The 23,190-nt window shown below is 36.4% G+C and overlaps 1 protein-coding gene across 1 annotated transcript; it reads right to left on the bottom strand.

The window, feature by feature from the left end:
• Positions 1 to 735: 735 nt before the first annotated feature.
• On the bottom strand, positions 736 to 8,594 carry LOC145770001 (ras-like protein RAS2). Its single transcript, XM_082581577.1, has 6 exons — positions 8,488 to 8,594; positions 7,839 to 7,926; positions 5,325 to 5,427; positions 4,374 to 4,485; positions 2,645 to 2,763; positions 736 to 1,860 (listed from the first exon to the last, which is right to left on the bottom strand). Exons 1-6 carry the CDS (start codon positions 8,575 to 8,577, stop codon positions 1,779 to 1,781), a joined length of 594 nt encoding a protein of 197 aa, XP_082437703.1. The 5' UTR covers positions 8,578 to 8,594; the 3' UTR covers positions 736 to 1,778.
• Positions 8,595 to 23,190: the final 14,596 nt, after the last annotated feature.

The following is a 23,190-nucleotide window of genomic DNA, read 5'->3' as shown; positions in this document are numbered from 1 at the left end:
TAATATTTGAACGTTCCCTTAATGGAGAGTGGAACTTGTGCGTGGAACCCCAGACAGCAAAGCAGTCGCTTTTTACATTAAATCAATGTAAAAAACGACTGATTTGCTGTGTGGGATGAAGACATTAAACCGAATATACGTTAACGAGGTGTCAAAGTTCACTTTCTGTAGGATCAACGTTTGCACACGTTGAAGAAACGCAAACGTGTGAGTTTTGCATCGGATTTTTTATGTCTGAGATTCAACTCAAACCAAAGTGTTTCGAAATTTCAGTTAATCATGACGTAAAGGAAAAACTTCCTACAAGAAAATCAGTGCTTTTTATCATTGATCTAGCGTCTGCAGACGTTGAATCAAGGCAAAAAAGCTTTGATTTGTCTATTGGATTAATTACGTCTGGACGAAACTTCGAACAACTATCACAGAAGTAGGAAAACAAGTCAAAAGGGTATTTTTAATTAATAGAAAATTTCGTCACTAGAACGTGATATTCATCAACAAACGACCTCAACAAAAAATAAACCGGAGGGATGTTTGTACCTAAGAAACGAATGCCAAGTTATGACACATGATCTTGAATCGGAGCTTTTTCGAACTCATGCTGAAGCAAATATAACATGGAGGGTTTCGAAACCGCAACTCTGACTGCTTTAAAATAATCGAGAACAACTTTGCTTTGCAGATGAGTATCTGCTCATTTGTTTGAAGTCTCCTTTTCAATATGAGCAGAAACCGCTAATAACATGCAAACAAAAGACATTTGGACTAATTGAAATATATTTATTAAAAATATACGGTGGCATCATAAATCGGAAAAAAAGTTAGTGCAATCACCTTTGTGTTGCTACTTCAGTTTAATAGAATTCAAGTAATAATAACGACCCTTGGGCATGTGCTTAGTTTCAAGCCAGCAAAATTACTGCAGATTTTTAATATTACCAGTTTTGGTGGTAAGTTCGCTTGAAAACAAGGAGATATGACTGTGGCATCCTTGCTTCGAGAAAAGGTCTACAGCTTTTAATTTAATAGACACCATGCTAGTATTTTATCACAACACCAGCTGAGAGTTGGACTTTAAAAATTCTCAACAAAAATTTTGTGCCGATCAGGAGACCGTAGCCCAGACAGCAACATACGTCCTTTTTACATTGATTCAACATCTGCAGACTATAACAAAATAAAAATGACGGATTTTGCTGTCTGGGGTGTATGTGAGATGATGCGTGAGATGCAAATCAAAGCAATTGCGACGTTTTTCAGTCTGCAAATCAGTCTATTTTGCATTTTATATTTTTACAATGTAAAACGGGCTGATCTGTGGGTTGGGTTAAAAAAAGAGCGTGAAATATACATGTATAGAAAAAATACGATGCACAAAAAAGCCACAATTGACTTCATGCACTTATAGATAAAATTCTTAAACACAAAGAGAAATTGGTTAATAGAACATGATACAATACGATGAAAAAAAAGAAATACGTCGCGAAAATTTGATGATAGCTGCAAATAAATCTAGCGCTTACGGTCATGAAAAGTCTTCAGAGACCTTTCACCAAATTCAACTAAACTAGTCACTAGGCAGCAGACAAACAACGTAAGCATGGAGGCGGAGTGATTCTTCGTTGTCATCGGTATTCATTCGCCGATGATAATAAGCAGCCAAGTAGGTTCTTCCATGAGCAGATTGAGTGAGCTATTGCATTTATAGACCGGTATCATTGGGAATTAACTGCCACATAGAAGTTGTAGGCGGTTAGAAACGCCTCAGTCCCCGTCACTTACAACACGACGCATGGGCACGAGCTGGTGGTACCGGGCTCTGCTGGGGACGATCCAGAATCGGAATATTTTTGAAAATTTCTATGAGAAAAGGGACAATTGTTATGTTTTGCTGGCTACACTATCGGCAGTACCATGTTGCTGTGCAAAAAGAACTGGTCATTATGGAATGAATTTACTTCAAGTGGCGTGTTAAAGCTGCAGTTCTTCAAAGTGTGTCAAGTATTTTGGGGTCAAAAACGCAAACTTGCGACACATATAAGACTTTTTACGTCGTCAAGTCGATATGCTTAATTAAAACTTTCCCCATTAAAAGCAAATCACTTACAGATGCAACTACACAGCTGAAAGAAGCTATCGTCTTTACGTCGTTTCAATGTTGCAAGGCGTAATCATAAGTTTTGTTGGCAGCATCAAACACCAAACAACTAAAACTTGTTTTGAAGAGTTGATTTGTGGTACAGAACTTGAACATGGCGAAGAGAAGGTTTTTAATTGCTAGAAGCTGCTGTTCTTTTCGTCAGACTTGCCCTTCAAAAGCTTGCCATCACATTTAGATTAATTTTGTTCTCACGACAGGCTCTTGAAAAGAGTCAGACGAAAAGTAATGCGGATTCGAGCTATGACAAATCTTCTCACCAAAACATGCTTTACAGATATAGCAATACGCACCAACGGCATTCAACACGTACGTAATGCAGCTTATTCAACGAAAATCGTAGCATAGAACGCACAAGTGGAAGTATGAAACCAGCATTAATCACATTTTCACTTACGTGGGTAGTACACAGCACGTGCTATTTTTTTAAATTTTGTCGTGTAATACCTAACGTAAGGGCTCGCAAGAGTCACACAACGTACACACCTTATGCCTCGGACGAGATCATAAAACGCTTGTTCCACGTTGATTTTTAATTTGGCACTGGTTTCAATGTAGGGAATCCCGAATTCTTTGGCCATGGCTTTCGCTTCGCTTTGTGTGACCTGAAGAAAAGCGACTGGTGGAACGTGATGCCTTAGCCTAGTCTCGGTTCAAAATGAGAGTAAACAATTCACCCAAGAGATCACCAAGCAAGATGCATTATTTTGGCACAATTTATACGTGTATCAAATGAAGGACAAGCTATGGCGATCTATACATACAGGTTTTGCTACGAAAAGGTGTTATTTTATTTTTTAAACTGAAATTACCAGTTTTTGAGATTCAGTGATGACACTTTGGGCACTTTAGTTTCTCATACCTATCGTTTTTAAAAAGATAAAGTACACCCACAGTACACTGAAGCAGGCCTCGAAATTCGTTTTTGTTGACGGCGGACAAACGTGTCCGGTCTGAGCAGCTATCTCGGCGGACAAATTAAGTCTCACGGCGGACACACCAGTTTTAGCCGTCGATCGTCATGCTTAATCACTTTATCTTAATAATAAGTCTTCGCCATTCCAGAACTATAACTACAGTTTTGCAAGGCTTTTTAAAAATTCAGTAAAGTCACTCTGAAAGGCTTTCATCAGACCAACGACTTGCGCTTGAAGTCAAAGCGCGGTGTAGCTGGTCAAAGCGTCCACCGAACGAGGTCGTGTGGCTTCTTGCGTCACAATGCTTTGGACAGAGTCGGAAAATTTCTACACCAACACTACTATTTTCTGCTGTTCAAAGTTTCACAGGCTTTTTTCTTTAAGTTTATTTTTGCGTGTCATGTGAGCAAAAGTGAATTTTCCTGGGATCTTTTCTTTCTTACTGTAATACCAAAACTCAACAAATTTTGTTGCATCTTGCTGTAATAGCCTACTCGTATAATCTAATTTAGTAACCAACCTTGCTGTATAATTATTACTCGGAGATCAAAGCCAGACATTGTGATGTAAAACTTGAACTAAATTTTGCGAGATTAGTGTAGAAGTACCTGTACTCGTATCGATTATTAGCGAAGAATTCACCTTTGTTACGATGATTCAATGTCATCAATCGTTGAAGCAATGTAAAAATCGAAAGTTTTCCACCTTGAATGGAAGCTAAGGGATACAGTATTCACATTTTCTAGATGCGCGCTAAAATGCGCTGGAAAATATATTATCGCAACAATTGCTCGTGCTATGCAATGACGATTTGTATCGCTAGTTCCTGTGTTATTTCTCGGCGGACAAATATGACCGATCTAGATGGTACTTCCGGCGGACATCACATGCTGTGACGGCGGACATATCCGATGTCCGCCGTAAATTTCGAGACCTGCTGATTAGGCTCGCATGTTAGCAAGGCCTGTGTCAAAAGATCGGCATGGAATAAACAAATTTTGGTAACAAAATCGGTGGAAACAAGACATGCTAAAAATGTAAAGTAACCGAATAATTGGATTAGAGTTATAAGTTTTAAAGATATCTTGCGTTTTCAAAGATAGTATTAGTAGGAAAGTATGCACAAGGTTCCGGGTTTAAATCATTTAAAAACATTCAAAAATGATTAGTGTCAATTAAAGCACAGTTGCTTTGTGCAAGCTTGGTAAATATCTTCTAAAAAGTATATTTTCCACGCTTGCAAATAAATTACTTACATTTTTTTATATTAAATTTCTCAACCCAAACAAAACACTTACTACTCTTGGTGGTGAATCTAAATCACATTTATTTCCAACTAAAATCATTGGGAATTCATCGCGGTCTTTCACCCGCAAGATTTGTCTATGGAAATTATGTATCTCGTTGAAACTGCGAAGTAAAGTAATATGACTGTTAATGAAAATGATATGAAAGTAATTACTGCTTGATAGCACAATGGGTGTGGTCCAAAAACAACCTCTTTCCAATTCAAACCTACTAGTTACGACTCTGGCAAGAACAAGTAAAGACCGATCGAAGAAAACCATACTAATCATTAAAATTTCAACTCCTATTTAGTTTGAAACAATCCATTACAGCAGATGAGTGCAAAAGTAAGTCGTATCGGGGATAATCCTCGGTTTAAGTCCAATTTGCAAAAACACAACAACGATAATAATTCAACAGTCACAAGGCGGTAATCTTCACAACACTCTGTACGTAACTAACAGCTCAGCAGTCATGACGTCACACAAATATATACATAGTACACAGTAACGGCATCATGTTTCAAGACAGCGGAAATACAAGTACCGGTAGCACAAAGAAAATTATTCTATTATACAAGCGGAATATAAAAATCAGTAGTATAAAAACATTTAGGAATTTTATGACTTGTTGCATTTTTGTTTCCATCTTACATACATACATCGATATATTTCTGTTTGATCATAAAAGATTGATTTGCCTGGTAATACGTATATCATTATTTAACTGTCTTTCATCAGTAAATTTCTTCAGTTTTAGCTTTGTTTAATTGATGATTTTATTTCATGACATGGTTCATTTTAACAAGGTATATTCTGTTTCAGATTACTGACGATGACAAGTTGCATTTTAGTAGAATGAGAAAAGCTTCAATCTTAACAATTTCTTCCTTGCTACTCAAATTAACGAAACAAACACTAATCACATGCTTTGATGCACTCGCAGTTACCATTTAATCTCACCTAAGTTTGTCGGCGACAGAGAAGACCAATAAAAATCCTTCTCCAGATCTCATATATTGTTCTCTCATGGCACTGAATTCTTCCTGCCCAGCGGTGTCCAGGACTGAAGTAAAGAGACAAGTATTTTGATACGACATGCTGGATAATGTAATCAACGTAATATTCTTCCAAGATACCGGTGTTGCCAGCAGCCTAAGTTAAAAATCCCACTATGCCGTACTTTGTCACATTGTAACAAATGTAAATCCTTCAGACGGCAAATTATATTGTTCGCTTTGTCACGGCTTTGGAAATGACCATAGATCTCGAAACCAGTTTTTCAATTATATATATTGAATTACGATAATCTCAAACAAATATGTAGTCCAGGAATCTGCCTTACCATTGAACAAACACTACGGGCCTTAAAAAATTTGCACTCGCTTTTAATTTCTCACATTGTCGGACGTCGGTTGTGCTCCACGATTTTACTTTTTTAATCGAATAAAATCTTGCAAGCAAACATCGCACTGATGGGTGTCGTGTTATCGGGAAGAACAAAATTCACTACGATACCAAGTCAAAGAAAAGTATTCGATGATGCTGTAGACAAGTGCAAGAGCATATATTCAGGGTGTGGCAGAGCGAACACCCCACGAGGATTCAGCCAAGCTTCGAAATGTTTTGTAATATAGTTTGGCATAGAATGCTTTATAATATGCTTTTGGTGTGAAGTGATCGACCAGGTTTCATTTTAAGTTGTAGGTAATGCTGGTTTGTGTGGAAGTAGTTGAAGTGGGCAGACAATTGCCGTTCAGATTCCTGTTATTCAAACGAAATGGTGTCACCATGGTTTATCCCAGACTTAATCAGAGTTTCCATAGTCTCAGTTGTTTCCGCATTAGGCAATATCGGCTACCTACTTTATGCCAGAGCCTATGTTGTGCGAGATTGTCAACGTAACCACACTGGCATGAATGTGCTAAGACAGGGGTTCCCATCGGGGGGAGGAATCCTCCCTAGGGGGAAATTATGCAATTTGCAAGGAGGGAATTGCTTTTAGGATTGAAAAGCTTTTTAAGCCTAGTGAGCTGGCCTAAACTAGAGCGTTAGAGCGTGTTCACTGTTCAAATCACTTTTAAATTAACATGTTTTCACACACTAACTAAACCTTTGTGACTTCATATCTCTAGAACTCAAAAGTTGAGAGTATCAATAGGTAATGAAAAGAGTAAACAAAGCATTTGTGATATCACAGATACTACGCACTACAGTATATATCATAGTTAGAGCCTACTTGGGAAAGCGAGCTTTAATAGCTGATATAGCAAGAGAGGAATTGATTTACATGCCATCAAGAATGATATTATACAGTAGTGCTCAAACTTGCGGTGCAAAATATTTTTTCCTTACAATTAAACATTCAAATCAGGTTTTTTAATTCTTTTGCAAATGAAAGCAAAACAGTGCAACAGATTAGATGTGGAGAATGATATTCATCCTTTCCAATACTCTTCCACGACATTCATGAACTGTCGAGACAAAAACAAGATCACAAGCTTCACACTAACTGTTAAATGCATGGACTCTTGTATTTTGAAGGTATTCTTTGAATAAAATATTTTCAGCAAAGTTCATTATTAATTATTTTAGTATAAAGAGGAATATTAGAGGCTAAAAAGTTTATTACTAGTGGGAGTTTAGTTTCTCTTCTAAGACTCAAGTTGAAATATTAATGTAAACGAATCTTTAACAAACTAAATTTGTAGGGCAAAAATTAATATTTGAATATCGACGAAAAGGGTCCACAGGATAAAAAAGGTTGGGAACCACTGTGATAAGAAGAGTACAACTGAGTTAGTATATATTTGCTGTAAAAGGATAATAATTAGAACAGAAAAAAATGCTTTCTTTGAAGTGGATGGTATCAGAAGACTTTAAACTGGTAAGTGGTAAGGTCTTATTGAGAGAAATACTGTGTGTTTAGAGAAAAGGGCATATATATATATATAAGAATAATACTCTCAGTTAAAAAAAAATGATTTCAACTTTCAAGAATAATTAGCCAACTGGGAGAAATCGACGTAAATCAAGAAAAAGATCTCCATTTTGCAACCACATGTCATCATGGTATTTGTTTTGTGATTCTGGAATAAGAAGCGACTTAAAAACAATCAAACCTGCACAACTAGCTACACAGATTTACACTAACCAATAGGGTTCAGCAAACTTGATGAGTTGTTAGAAGTAAAAATCCATATGTATTCTACTATTCATTGTCATAATAACAAACTACTTGATGGACAAACCTATAATACAGACACAGCGTATTGATAGTTATGTTAAAAAAAACGAATAAAGTTTGATATATCACTATCGGCATTATATGGAACTATATGCTGCAACGTAGGTCCACAAACATTTTATTCGAGAAAACATTTTGTGGCAGTATAATATGTGCAGATATCTGACCTCTAAGCAGTATCCAATTCAGTTAAATTTTTATCAGAAGTGAAATATGAACATATAACTTACTATCTAGACTTCCAACTTTTCCATCAATTACACATTGCTTTCTGTACGAATCTTCAATTGTTGGATCATAATCCGTAACAAAATATGACTGCAGCAAAAATGATTTTGTTATTCCATATCATAGTCCAATTTTCAATGTACAGTAGGTATGTTAAGAAATTGATGTAGGCCTACAAAATGTATGTTAGCCTAGGTCTTTATTGAAACAGATAAGCTGTCCTTTTGATCAATACAAAATGCAATCACCAGAACCACGCAACAATGATGTTATGAGTGTGACAATAGCCATGTCACCTAAATAATTTATTCATTATTAGAGATAAGTCCTTTACTGCAGAAGATACTGTGCATAAATGCCACAGGTTGGGCTGACTGCCAGAAACAGCAAAGTATTCTGACTAAGCATAACAAGTGCATTTTACAACATTCAATACAAAACTATCTCCGCTAGTCACATTAAAATTTTAAAATACGTGAGTATATAATTCACCACTTCATCCAAAAGCAAAACAACTTATATGTAATATTAGTAAGTTTTCTCAGCTAGGTATTAGTACGTTTTTTACTGTATATAGTGTATGTATATAGATAGCGAATCACGGTTTCTGATGGGATGAAAACATACGTTTAGTCGTTTAACTATATGTACCTGTATAAATTGAATAGTTAGTGCACTTTTTCCAACACCTCCACCACCAACGACTACCAATTTGTATGCAGTTTGTTCAGCTGCAGCCATCACAAGTCAAGTTTTTCAAATTTTAGTGTAAACAACTCAGTACAAAATAATAAACATAAGTAATGTATTCCATTTAATGAAGAAGAATAACCTAATTTTAAAGATGAGAAAGCATTATTACACATGTTTCAACAAAACCTCGTCAGTGCTGAAGATCAAACTTAAAAAACCGTTAACTTGACAATATCAGCTGTGTAGCCCAGAAAGATAGAAGTGGAAGAGTTCGTTTTTTCATATCTTGGTAACATATTTCAGCAGTACCGTACCTAGCCAGTTCTCTATTAACTTCTTTTAACTTTTTTCTGAGGACTAGTTGGAAAATGTTGTCAGATTTCTTGTACACCATCAGATTAGGTACGATAATTTACATCTCAAAAATTCAGGGCATTGATGCAAGTTTCGAAATATCGTCTGTCCAGTCTAAGTTTTGAAACTTTCTTTCCCAAATTTTCTAGTTTTCTTAATTGATTGACCAAAATTCCTCTCTTGTTACTGATGGAATGATAAAGCTTTGGTAGAGAGTTTGCTTTGTTGAACCATAAAGAAATAAAACAGAGTAACCTTAGCGGGTTTAACATACTTTTTTTACACACAAAAAATATAACAGAATGAAAATAAACTCCGACATTTTCGACACGTAAGTGTGTCCTCATCAGGAATTAAATCTACAATTATAAAATCATGAAATGAAAAATCGTAAGATAAATTTGACTTTGCACTACAACTGTGACGACACTCTGGACTGAAAAGCACAAACTGAACAATTGATGCAAGAATGATTACGAGTAAATTATGCGGTGGGAGACAGATCACATGCGGTGTAAACTACAGGCATTGGACAAACAATTAGAACACACACATAAGGAACGATGAGCCACAGGCGAATAACTACCGGCTGAGAGATGGATTGTTACGTTTGATTCTTCAGGCTCCCATAATCTTAGCCTGAAAATCAAATCTGCCTCGAGAGATGATTTTAAATTGGTTGATTGAGACATTGTCAGTGCATGTTTCAGAAGAGGCGATATGCAGGTGCTCTTTAATTGCAATTTTAGTTGTTAGGTTTGGGTTTAAGTGCTCCCTAGCCCTTGTCAACAAATGTCTGGTTGACATACCAATGTATGTCTGGTTTGCGTCACGCAAACAACTAAATTTATACACAACATTCGAAGAAAGAGCAAAGGGGGTAGGCGACTTCAGTTGAAAATATTGGTGCACTTTAAATGTTTTATACACAGGATGAATGTCTCATGAAAATTTCTTTTTTATAAGTTTAGCTAGGTTTTTTGCAAAACTTGTTGAATCTTTTCCCAGAAAGAGTATACTAATTTAAAATAACTAAAATCTACTTCGTCAGGCGTGTTTTTGGTTCATCAGCCATGAATGTGTTTAAGACTTTATAGAAAAAGTGAGAAGGATATTCATTTAAAAAAAACATGTTTATCAATTTCTTTATTTCTTTCTGAAACAACTGATCATCAGAACGCACCAAACGAGCATGAGATAACAGACACAAGATTAAATCAGATTTCCATTTGCTAGGGCATAGAGCGTTATAATTTAAAAGCAAGCCAGTGTTGGTAGGTTTTCGCCAAATCCAGGTGTCAAAAGAATTGGGTTTAATTTCAATTTCAACATCTAAAAAAGCGATGGTATCATGGGATTTTTCAAGTGTAAATTCGATATTTTTATGTTATGAATTTAAAAGGTTTACAATGCCTGAAAATGTTCTATAATGACTAAAAAATCTGTCAATTACTGATAATGATTGACAATGCCTGGAAATCCTAGACAATGCCTTTCAATTGAGTTCCGAAATTGACACGATGTATGCGGCATTTTGACAATGAAAACTTTTTATCTGAAATGCATGTTGCTATGAACTCCCTTGATTTCACAAAAAACAACGTCAACACACAATTCTGTGAATTCATAGATGCGTTCCAAAAAACACTCAATAAACACGCACCTGTAAGGAAATTATCCCGTAAAGAAGTTAAATTGCAAAACAAACCCTGGATCACAAAAGGAATTCTTAAATCCATAAAGACAAAAAATAGACTATATCGAGCGTGCTATAAGCACAAAGATGACATGAAAATAAAGAAATATATATACAGCTTACAATAACCGCTTGGTGCATATAAAAAGAATAGCTAAAAGACAACACTACACTTATTTATTTGAAGCAAACAAAGCTGATGCATCGAAAACATGGAAAGTAATTAACGAATTGATCACTAGCAAATCCAAGTCAACGTCATCGCTTCCTACCAATATGGAAATAAATAACATTTTACACAAAACTGAATCAACCCACTTTGCAAACCTATTGAATGAGCACTTCACCAATATTGGTACTAATATGGCAAGTAAAATTAAACCAACTGGCGTATCCTCTTCAGATTTTTTAACAACAACATGCCAATCCAGTTTTTTACTTGAAGACATCAATCCCAGTGAGGTTTCAAACATCATAATGACATTGAAAACAAAAACTTCTCCTGGAATACACAATATCCCGACAAAATTCATCAAACTTGCAAACTGTATTATTTCACCCATTCTTGCTCGATTATACAACAACTGCTTTGCTCAAGAGACCTATCCAGATCCACTGAAGCTGTCTAAAATCATCCCAATACCAAAGGTATCCAATCCCACCGCTTTAACCGATCTCAGGCCAATATCTCTTTTGCCCACTTTCTCTAAAATTCTTGAAAAGCTTTTGTACGAACGAATGATTAAATTTCTGGATAAAAATAATATATTAACTCCCTGTCAACATGGTTTTAGGACAAACGATTCGACAGAACTCAGTATAACTCACATATATGATCATTTACTCAAAAACTTAAATAACAATAACTATACGTGCTCCATTTTTCTTGACCTGAGTAAAGCATTTGACACTGTTGATCATGGAATTTTATTGAACAAATTATATTGTTATGGTTTACGTGGAAAAATATGGAACTTGATGAAGTCTTATTTAACCAACAGACAACAATACACCAACAGACAACAATACACCAAACTTAACTCATTATCATCAAACTTTTCGACGGTCAAATGCGGCATCCCCCAAGGGTCAGTCCTTGGTCCTTTGTTATTTTTATTATATGTGAACGATCTACCTACTGCGTCCTCTTTCATGACCACTCTTTTTGCGGATGACACCAGCCTAAACATGACACACCATAATTTGACTTGCCTAGAACAACAAGCCAATGAAGAAATAAAAAAGATTGATGTATGGATGAGAACCAATAAATTATCGATTAATTACACTAAAACTAATTTTATGATCATTTGTAGAAATCCTCCTGTTGCAAAATCGTTCTCTCTCACCTTAAACGGCCAAAGCATTAACAAAACTGATCAAGTAAAATATCTTGGAGTAACGATGGACCACAGATTGAACTGGAACGTCCATATCTCTGACCTTTGCACAAAATTGAGTAAAGTATGTGGCATTGCTTACAAAATCAGATACTATGTCCCATTATCCACATTACGATTAATTTACTTTTCATTATTTAAATCAAATCTTCAATATTCGATAATTAATTGGGGTAGGGCCAACAAAACGTGGTGCTCTTCCACAAGACGCCCTGTTGGTCAACCAGACAAAATGATGACGTCACACATTGGAACGGACTATTATGAAGGAGGAAGTGCGGGGTGGAAATGGAACGAAATACACCAGAAGGAAATTGTCTCCCATTCATTCATTTCTTGTTCAATTTCAACAAATTTGCTATTGTTGGAAAGCACAAGCATAGATCTAACCAACTAAATTAGTACCAAGTCCCAAAATACTACTAGCTCCATCTGGTGGCCACCTAAACTTGACCAAATTCAAACCATCACCAAAACTTCATTTTAAATGATAAACAATCTAAATCAAATCTAATTAAAAGAACATGTTACTGTTTGTTGAAGTGCTAACTTTCATTGTTATATCTTATTCAATATGCGCGCAATCGTGGCCACCTAAACTTGACCAAATTCAAACCATTATCAAAAGTTTATTTGGAATGATCAGAACATTAAACGACAGCCAATTAAAAGAACATGTTACTGTTTATTGAAGTGCTAACTTTCATTGTTATATCTTATTCAATATGCGCGCAATCGTTGTTCGAAGACAGCCCCCCAACGAAGCTTTTGCCCAATGCATTTCAATGGCGAATCGATCGTCTTCCAGTTCACGCCCTGCATGTTCACGATAATTAATTGTCTCCCATTTATTCATTTCTTGCTCAATTTCAACAGATTTGCTATCGTTGAAAAGCACAAGCATAGATCTAACCAACTAAATTAATACCAAGTCCCAAAATACTACTAGCTCCATCTGGTGGCCACCTAAACTTGACCAAATTCAAACCATCACCAAAACTTCATTTTAAATGATAAACAATCTAAATCAAATCCAATTAAAAGAACATGTTACTGTTTATTGAAGTGCTAACTTTCATTGTTATATCTTATTCAATATGCGCGCAATCGTTGTTCGAAGACAGCCCCCTAACGAAGCTTTTGCCCAATGCATTTCAATGGCGAATCGATCGTCTTCCAGTTCACGCCCTGCGTGATCACGATAATTAATTGTCTCCCATTTATTCATTTCTAGCTCAATTTTAACAGATTTGCTATCGTTAAAAAGCACAAGCATAGATTTAACCAACTAAATTAATACCAAGTCCCAAAATACTACTAGCTCCATCTGGTGGCCACCTAAACTTGACCAAATTCAAACCATTATCAAAAGTTTATTTGGAACGATAAGAACATTAAACGACAGCCAATTAAAAGAACATGTTACTGTTTATTGAAGTGCTAACTTTCATTGTTATATCTTATTCAATATGCGCGCAATCGTTGTTCGAAGACAGCCCCCCAACGAAGCTTTTGCCCAATGCATTTCAATGGCGAATCGATCGTCTTCCAGTTCACGCCCTGCATGTTCACGATAATTAATTGTCTCCCATTTATTCATTTCTTGCTCAATTTCAACAGATTTGCTATCGTTGAAAAGCACAAGCATAGATCTAACCAACTAAATTAATACCAAGTCCCAAAATACTACTAGCTCCATCTGGTGGCCACCTAAACTTGACCAAATTCAAACCATCACCAAAACTTCATTTTAAATGATAAACAATCTAAATCAAATCCAATTAAAAGAACATGTTACTGTTTATTGAAGTGCTAACTTTCATTGTTATATCTTATTCAATATGCGCGCAATCGTTGTTCGAAGACAGCCCCCTAACGAAGCTTTTGCCCAATGCATTTCAATGGCGAATCGATCGTCTTCCAGTTCACGCCCTGCGTGATCACGATAATTAATTGTCTCCCATTTATTCATTTCTAGCTCAATTTTAACAGATTTGCTATCGTTGAAAAGCACAAGCATAGATTTAACCAACTAAATTAATACCAAGTCCCAAAATACTACTAGCTCCATCTGGTGGCCACCTAAACTTGACCAAATTCAAACCATTATCAAAAGTTTATTTGGAACGATAAGAACATTAAACGACAGCCAATTAAAAGAACATGTTACTGTTTATTGAAGTGCTAACTTTCATTGTTATATCTTATTCAATATGCGCGCAATCGTTGTTCGAAGACAGCCCCCCAACGAAGCTTTTGCCCAATGCATTTCAATGGCGAATCGATCGTCTTCCAGTTCACGCCCTGCATGTTCACGATAATTAATTGTCTCCCATTTATTCATTTCTTGTTCAATTTCAACAAATTTGCTATTGTTGGAAAGCACAAGCATAGATCTAACCAACTAAATTAGTACCAAGTCCCAAAATACTACTAGCTCCATCTGGTGGCCACCTAAACTTGACCAAATTCAAACCATCACCAAAACTTCATTTTAAATGATAAACAATCTAAATCAAATCTAATTAAAAGAACATGTTACTGTTTGTTGAAGTGCTAACTTTCATTGTTATATCTTATTCAATATGCGCGCAATCGTGGCCACCTAAACTTGACCAAATTCAAACCATTATCAAAAGTTTATTTGGAATGATCAGAACATTAAACGACAGCCAATTAAAAGAACATGTTACTGTTTATTGAAGTGCTAACTTTCATTGTTATATCTTATTCAATATGCGCGCAATCGTTGTTCGAAGACAGCCCCCCAACGAAGCTTTTGCCCAATGCATTTCAATGGCGAATCGATCGTCTTCCAGTTCACGCCCTGCATGTTCACGATAATTAATTGTCTCCCATTTATTCATTTCTTGCTCAATTTCAACAGATTTGCTATCGTTGAAAAGCACAAGCATAGATCTAACCAACTAAATTAATACCAAGTCCCAAAATACTACTAGCTCCATCTGGTGGCCACCTAAACTTGACCAAATTCAAACCATCACCAAAACTTCATTTTAAATGATAAACAATCTAAATCAAATCCAATTAAAAGAACATGTTACTGTTTATTGAAGTGCTAACTTTCATTGTTATATCTTATTCAATATGCGCGCAATCGTTGTTCGAAGACAGCCCCCTAACGAAGCTTTTGCCCAATGCATTTCAATGGCGAATCGATCGTCTTCCAGTTCACGCCCTGCGTGATCACGATAATTAATTGTCTCCCATTTATTCATTTCTAGCTCAATTTTAACAGATTTGCTATCGTTAAAAAGCACAAGCATAGATTTAACCAACTAAATTAATACCAAGTCCCAAAATACTACTAGCTCCATCTGGTGGCCACCTAAACTTGACCAAATTCAAACCATTATCAAAAGTTTATTTGGAACGATAAGAACATTAAACGACAGCCAATTAAAAGAACATGTTACTGTTTATTGAAGTGCTAACTTTCATTGTTATATCTTATTCAATATGCGCGCAATCGTTGTTCGAAGACAGCCCCCCAACGAAGCTTTTGCCCAATGCATTTCAATGGCGAATCGATCGTCTTCCAGTTCACGCCCTGCATGTTCACGATAATTAATTGTCTCCCATTTATTCATTTCTTGCTCAATTTCAACAGATTTGCTATCGTTGAAAAGCACAAGCATAGATCTAACCAACTAAATTAATACCAAGTCCCAAAATACTACTAGCTCCATCTGGTGGCCACCTAAACTTGACCAAATTCAAACCATCACCAAAACTTCATTTTAAATGATAAACAATCTAAATCAAATCCAATTAAAAGAACATGTTACTGTTTATTGAAGTGCTAACTTTCATTGTTATATCTTATTCAATATGCGCGCAATCGTTGTTCGAAGACAGCCCCCTAACGAAGCTTTTGCCCAATGCATTTCAATGGCGAATCGATCGTCTTCCAGTTCACGCCCTGCGTGATCACGATAATTAATTGTCTCCCATTTATTCATTTCTAGCTCAATTTTAACAGATTTGCTATCGTTGAAAAGCACAAGCATAGATTTAACCAACTAAATTAATACCAAGTCCCAAAATACTACTAGCTCCATCTGGTGGCCACCTAAACTTGACCAAATTCAAACCATTATCAAAAGTTTATTTGGAACGATAAGAACATTAAACGACAGCCAATTAAAAGAACATGTTACTGTTTATTGAAGTGCTAACTTTCATTGTTATATCTTATTCAATATGCGCGCAATCGTTGTTCGAAGACAGCCCCCCAACGAAGCTTTTGCCCAATGCATTTCAATGGCGAATCGATCGTCTTCCAGTTCACGCCCTGCATGTTCACGATAATTAATTGTCTCCCATTTATTCATTTCTTGCTCAATTTCAACAGATTTGCTATCGTTGAAAAGCACAAGCATAGATCTAACCAACTAAATTAATACCAAGTCCCAAAATACTACTAGCTCCATCTGGTGGCCACCTAAACTTGACCAAATTCAAACCATCACCAAAACTTCATTTTAAATGATAAACAATCTAAATCAAATCCAATTAAAAGAACATGTTACTGTTTATTAAAGTGGTAACTTTCATTGTTATATCTCATTCAATATGCGCGCAATCGTTGTTCGAAGACAGCTCCCCAACGAAGCTTTTGCCCAATGCATTTCAATGGCGAATCGATCGTCTTCCAGTTCACGCCCTGCATGTTCACGATAATTAATTGTCTCCCATTTATTCATTTCTAGCTCAATTTCAACAGATTTGCTATCGTTGAAAAGAACAAGCATAGATCTAACCAACTAAATTAATACCAAGTCCCAAAATACTACTAGCTCCATCTGGTGGCTACCTAAACTTGACCAAATTCAAACCATTATCAAAAGTTTATTTGCAATGATAAAAACATTAAACGACAACCAATTAAAAGAACTTGTTACTGTTTATTGAAGGGCTAACTTTCATTTTGACACCTTATTTAATATATGAGCAATCGTTGTTCGAAGACAGCCCCCCAACGAAGCTTTTGCCCAATGCATTTCAATGGCGAATCGATCCTCTTCCAGTTCACGCCCTGCATGTTCACGATAATTAATTGTCTCCCATTTATTCATTTCTTGCTCAATTTCAACAGATTTGCTATCGTTGAAAAGAACAAGCATAGATCTAACCAACTAAATTAATACCAAGTCCCAAAATACTACTAGCTCCATCTGGTGGCCACCTAAACTTGACCAAATTCAAACCATTATCAAAAGTTTATTTGGAACGATAAGAACATTAAACGACAGCCAATTAAAAGAACATGTTACTGTTTATTGAAGTGCTAACTTTCATTGTTATATCTTATTCAATATGCGCGCAATCGTTGTTCGAAGACAGCCCCCCAACGAAGCTTTTGCCCAATGCATTTCAATGGCGAATCGATCGTCTTCCAGTTCACGCCCTGCGTGTTCACGATAATTAATTGTCTCCCATTTATTCATTTCTTGCTCAATTTCAACAGATTTGCTATCGTTGAAAAGCACAAGCATAGATCTAACCAACTAAATTAATACCAAGTCCCAAAATACTACTAGCTCCATCTGGTGGCCACCTAAACTTGACCAAATTCAAACCATCACCAAAACTTCATTTTAAATGATAAACAATCTAAATCAAATCCAATTAAAAGAACATGTTACTGTTTATTAAAGTGGTAACTTTCATTGTTATATCTCATTCAATATGCGCGCAATCGTTGTTCGAAGACAGCTCCCCAACGAAGCTTTTGCCCAATGCATTTCAATGGCGAATCGATCGTCTTCCAGTTCACGCCCTGCATGTTCACGATAATTAATTGTCTCCCATTTATTCATTTCTAGCTCAATTTCAACAGATTTGCTATCGTTGAAAAGAACAAGCATAGATCTAACCAACTAAATTAATACCAAGTCCCAAAATACTACTAGCTCCATCTGGTGGCTACCTAAACTTGACCAAATTCAAACCATTATCAAAAGTTTATTTGCAATGATAAAAACATTAAACGACAACCAATTAAAAGAACTTGTTACTGTTTATTGAAGGGCTAACTTTCATTTTGACACCTTATTTAATATATGAGCAATCGTTGTTCGAAGACAGCCCCCCAACGAAGCTTTTGCCCAATGCATTTCAATGGCGAATCGATCCTCTTCCAGTTCACGCCCTGCATGTTCACGATAATTAATTGTCTCCCATTTATTCATTTCTTGCTCAATTTCAACAGATTTGCTATCGTTGAAAAGCACAAGCATAGATCTAACCAACTAAATTAATACCAAGTCCCAAAATACTACTAGCTTCATCTGGTGGCCACCTAAACTTGACCAAATTCAAACCATTATCAAAAGTTTATTTGCAATGATAAAAACATTAAACGACAAACAATTAAAAGAACATGTTACTGTTTATTGAAGTGATAACTTTCATTTTTATACCTTATTTAATATATGAGCAATCGTTGTTCGAAGACAGCCCCCCAACGAAGCTTTTGCCCAATGCATTTCAATGGCGAATCGATCCTCTTCCAGTTCACGCCCTGCGTGATCAATGGTGAATCGATCGTCTTCCAGTTCACGCCCTGCATGTTCACGATAATTAATTGTCTCCCATTTATTCATTTCTAGCTCAATTTCAACAGATTTGCTATCGTTGAAAAGCACAAGCAGGGATCTAACCAACTAAGTTATAACCAAGTCCCAAAATACTACTAGCTCCATCTGGTGGCCACCTAAACTTGACCAAATTCAAACCATTATCAAAAGTTTATTTGGAATGATAAGAACATTAAACGACAGCCAATTAAAAGAACATGTTACTGTTTATTGAAGTGCTAACTTTCATTGTTATATCTTATTCAATATGCGCGCAATCGTTGTTCGAAGACAGCCCCCCAACGAAGCTTTTGCCCAATGCATTTCAATGGCGAATCGATCCTCTTCCAGTTCAAGCCCTGCATGTTCACGATAATTAATTGTCTCCCATTCATTCATTTCTTGCTCAATTTCAACAGATTTGCTATCGTTGAAAAGCACAAGCATAGATCTAACCAACTAAGTTAATACCAAGTCCCAAAATGCTAATAGCTCCATCTAGTGGCCACCTAAACTTGACCACATGCAAACCATCACCAAAACTTCATTTTAAATGATAAACAATTTAAATTAAATCCAATTAAAAGAACATGTTACTGTTTATTGAAGTGCTAACTTTCATTTTTGTATCTTATTCAATATGCGCGCAATCGTTGTTCGAAGACAGCCCCCCAACGAAGCTTTTGCCCAATGCATTTCAATGGCGAATCGATCGTCTTCCAGTTCACGCCCTGCATGTTCACGATAATTAATTGCCTCCCATTTATTCATTTTTTGCTCAATTTCAACAGATTTGCTATCGTTAAAAAGCACAAGCATAGATCTAACCAACTAAATTAATACCAAGTCCCAAAATACTACTAGCTCTATCTGGTGGCCACCTAAACTTGACCAAATTCAAACCATTATCAAAAGTTTATTTGGAAGGATAGGAACATTAAACGACAGCCATTTAAAAGAACATGTTACTGTTTATTGAAGTGCTAACTTTCATTTTTGTATCTTATTCAATATGCGCGCAATCGTTGTTCGAAGACAGCCCCCCAACGAAGCTTTTGCCCAATGCATTTCAATAGCGAATCGATCCTCTTCCAGTTCACGCCCTGCATGTTCACGATAATTAATTGTCTCCCATTTATTCATTTTTTGCTCAATTTCAACAGATTTGCTATCGTTAAAAAGCACAAGCATAGATCTAACCAACTAAATTAATACCAAGTCCCAAAATACTACTAGCTCCATCTGGTGGCCACCTAAACTTGACCAAATTCAAACCATTATCAAAAGTTTATTTGCAATGATAAAAACATTAAACGACAACCAATTAAAAGAACTTGTTACTGTTTATTGAAGGGCTAACTTTCATTTTGACACCTTATTTAATATATGAGCAATCGTTGTTCGAAGACAGCCCCCCAACGAAGCTTTTGCCCAATGCATTTCAATCGCGAATCGATCCTCTTCCAGTTCACGCCCTGCGTAATCACGATGATTAATTGTCTCCCATTTATTCATTTCTTGCTCAATTTCAACAGATTTGCTATCATTGAAAAGCACAAGCATAGATCTAACCAACTAAATTAATACCAAGTTCCAAAATTTTACTAGCTCCATCTGGTGGCCACCTAAACTTGACCACATGCAAACCCTTCCTAAAACTTCATTTTAAATGATAAACAATCTAAATCAAATCCAATTAAAAGAACATGTTACTGTTTATTGAAGTGCTAACTTTCATTTTTGTATCTTATTCAATATGCGCGCAATCGTTGTTCGAAGACAGCCCCCCAACGAAGCTTTTGCACAATGCATTTCAATTACGAATCGATCGTCTTTCTGGATTCACATTGCGTGATCGCGATAATTAATTGTGTCCCATTTATATTGAAAAAATGCTAAAGTCATAGAAAGTATTAGGATCAGGCACACAAATAGCCTAGTTGGTGGTGTGATGGCTTGTCCGAATCAAGTAATGTAACAAACACTGATCAATAGGAAAGCGATGTGTGCTCTAGAGCGGTGTAGAACTTTGATCCTTTGGGAGGTCGTGGAAGAATTCTTGTCACTCGGCCCTCAGTCGACATCTATTGGAAAAGCTCGGTTGAGGAAGCAAGTGATGTCAGCTCCAAGTGCAGGAGCCAGAAAATTGTTCCTATTTGGATGGAGAAACCTCTGCAAATAATAAAAAGCAACAACAACCAGCGAGACAGTGGGTGCGGATACTTATGTTTTGTTCAATGCTTAGCCAAGAAATTTTTTCGCAACACATAGGCTAAGCCTAATAAACCTAGGCTTAAATATGGATCAAAGGTAAGTAACGAAACCGTAATGAAATGACTTGGGCTTGCATTCTCGTGTTCTTTCATTACCACACGAAGTCTTTTTCCCAAAGGCATCCGTGTGTGTAAACAAAATGATTCATAGGTCCAAACCTTAAACGTTAACACACAAAAATCATGTTACAAACGTAAGTTAAAAAAATTATTTTGTTTCATGTGACATTGCACTTTTTTTAGCCTAGTTTGTTTGTTATAGAATAAATATCACAAAGTAGGCTATGTGGGCAGCAACTCTTTTTTATCATTAGGTAGCCCTGAAAAGGGCTGTTTTTTTTTTTTTTGGCAAATGGACGATGTGGCGGCTACAGTAAGGGGTAGGACTCCCTTATGGCGCGGAGAACTTCCGGAAAATGTCGTCCCCGTGGAAACTGATGTCGCCACATAAATTCATCAAGATACCCAGGTATCATGGGCCTTGTGGTGCCACCCATTCTTTTAAATTTCCGTTTACAATTCAGCCACAGGTTTTCAATGTGGTTCGTATGAACCCCTGTGGCCGAAACATAATGATGGTGATGGTTGACCGTTTGGTGGCGATATCCAAGATCTAAAAAATACGAAAGCAACTTTAAATAAATTTCAGCCTAAAATGCTTGCTGCAACGGTTTCCAAATAGAAATAACAAAAACATGTTAAATTGTTAAATTTATTTTTAATGGATGCATAATTGTTTTGGCATGAGCCATCGTGCTTTTTGAAAAGGAGCTGTGCAGTTAAGTGGCGAGGTCAGTTGATTTTTTTTTCTGCTCCCAAAGTAACTTTAAATGGTTAATTGTTGTTAACAGTTTCTACACTATGAATAAGTTGTATCAAGTGGGACCTGGCATGACAGTTTAAGCCAAATGGTTGGGTCTGATGCTATCACAACAGAAAAGTACACATTGTACTGTGATATGTCTTCAGACAAGCTAAACACAAACTGGTGGTTGAATGACCAATGGGACTGTGCAAGCAATCACTTTTGGGACATATTCCTACGTTATTTTAAGGCTGAAAGAAATTTTTTTCACTTAAAAAGTATTTTTCACTAGGGATGTAGATAAGAGCTACTGCTTTATTTTGTACAATCTTGAAAAGCCTTATTACACTACACTTTGCTATAGATCATGGCAAAAGTATATACCTTTTTAGATTTCAATTCATTGAACCTTTAAAGTGTCTTATTTTATCATGTCTGAAAAGAAAAGCGGGTCTATTTATTGATGAAAACCAAGAAAACAAGTTCTGCTTCTTTTCTCTTGAGTCTCTTTCATTCCATCATACTCTTGACAATCAATTGATGTATCTAGAAAAGTGTCTCCTGGGACATAACCCCTTGTCCCATTGATCATGTATGTAAGCAACCTATGGGACAGTTGTCTGACACTTTTTAATGATGAAAAAAAAACAATAAAGAATATTAGCCTACAGTCATCACTGTTTTGATTTCATGTTAAGAAACAATGACTAAACTTTGCAATAAAATTGCTTTAGTTCATGATTTGCTTTAAAATAACGTTTTTTTAGAAATAATGTCATATTCGTCCCATAGGTGCCACATCTCCCCTACACATTTTTACTCTCAGTACACCTAGTCTACACAAATGTTTAATCTACATGCATTTTATGTACTTCATCCAATCCATTTAATGTTTAACATAATCTACGTTAAGTGTTTACATGTTAGTGTAGCCTATGTCATTTTAAAATAGAACTACAAGAAACACTCACTAGACAAGTTAGAGTATGCACCCCATTCATCGGAATGAATCTCTGTTCCTGGTGCGATGTGGCGTAGAATTTCTGCCTCCAGTGTAGCCCTGTCCCGCCGCGGTACCATTACAATGAAGCATTCTCTAATAGCACAATTTTACTAGGGATATCTACAGGCATTGAGGTGCAAAAGAACGTGCCCTAAGGAGGGTAGGTTAAATAAAAGTGTTGTCAAATATTCCTTCAAATCCCAAGCCCAAGTGATATTGCTCACCTGCTCGAACGTAGTTGACTAGGCGTAGGCCTAGTTGTAGGGGGTAAACATGCACATAATATATAACTTACTTTGTTGTGGTGTCAATCCCGCCGAAGATCCACTGCTGTGGCACTGGGCGCCCTTGTGAATTTCCTGGTTTTCGTCTGGCCACCAAGGACTCATCGATAGCGACGATGTGGCCAGGTCCACCGATTTGATGCTGATTCCTCAACAAATCCTCCGAACAGACCTGTACGTTATCAACAAATGGCAAATATTCGTGTTCATCAATAGTGATGGTGTGGCATGAAGCCACATAGTA

This window comes from Aplidium turbinatum, chromosome 5 (assembly GCF_918807975.1).
Source record: "Aplidium turbinatum chromosome 5, kaAplTurb1.1, whole genome shotgun sequence".
NCBI lineage: Eukaryota > Metazoa > Chordata > Ascidiacea > Aplousobranchia > Polyclinidae > Aplidium > Aplidium turbinatum.
This window is presented reverse-complemented; position numbering and strand designations above follow the sequence as displayed.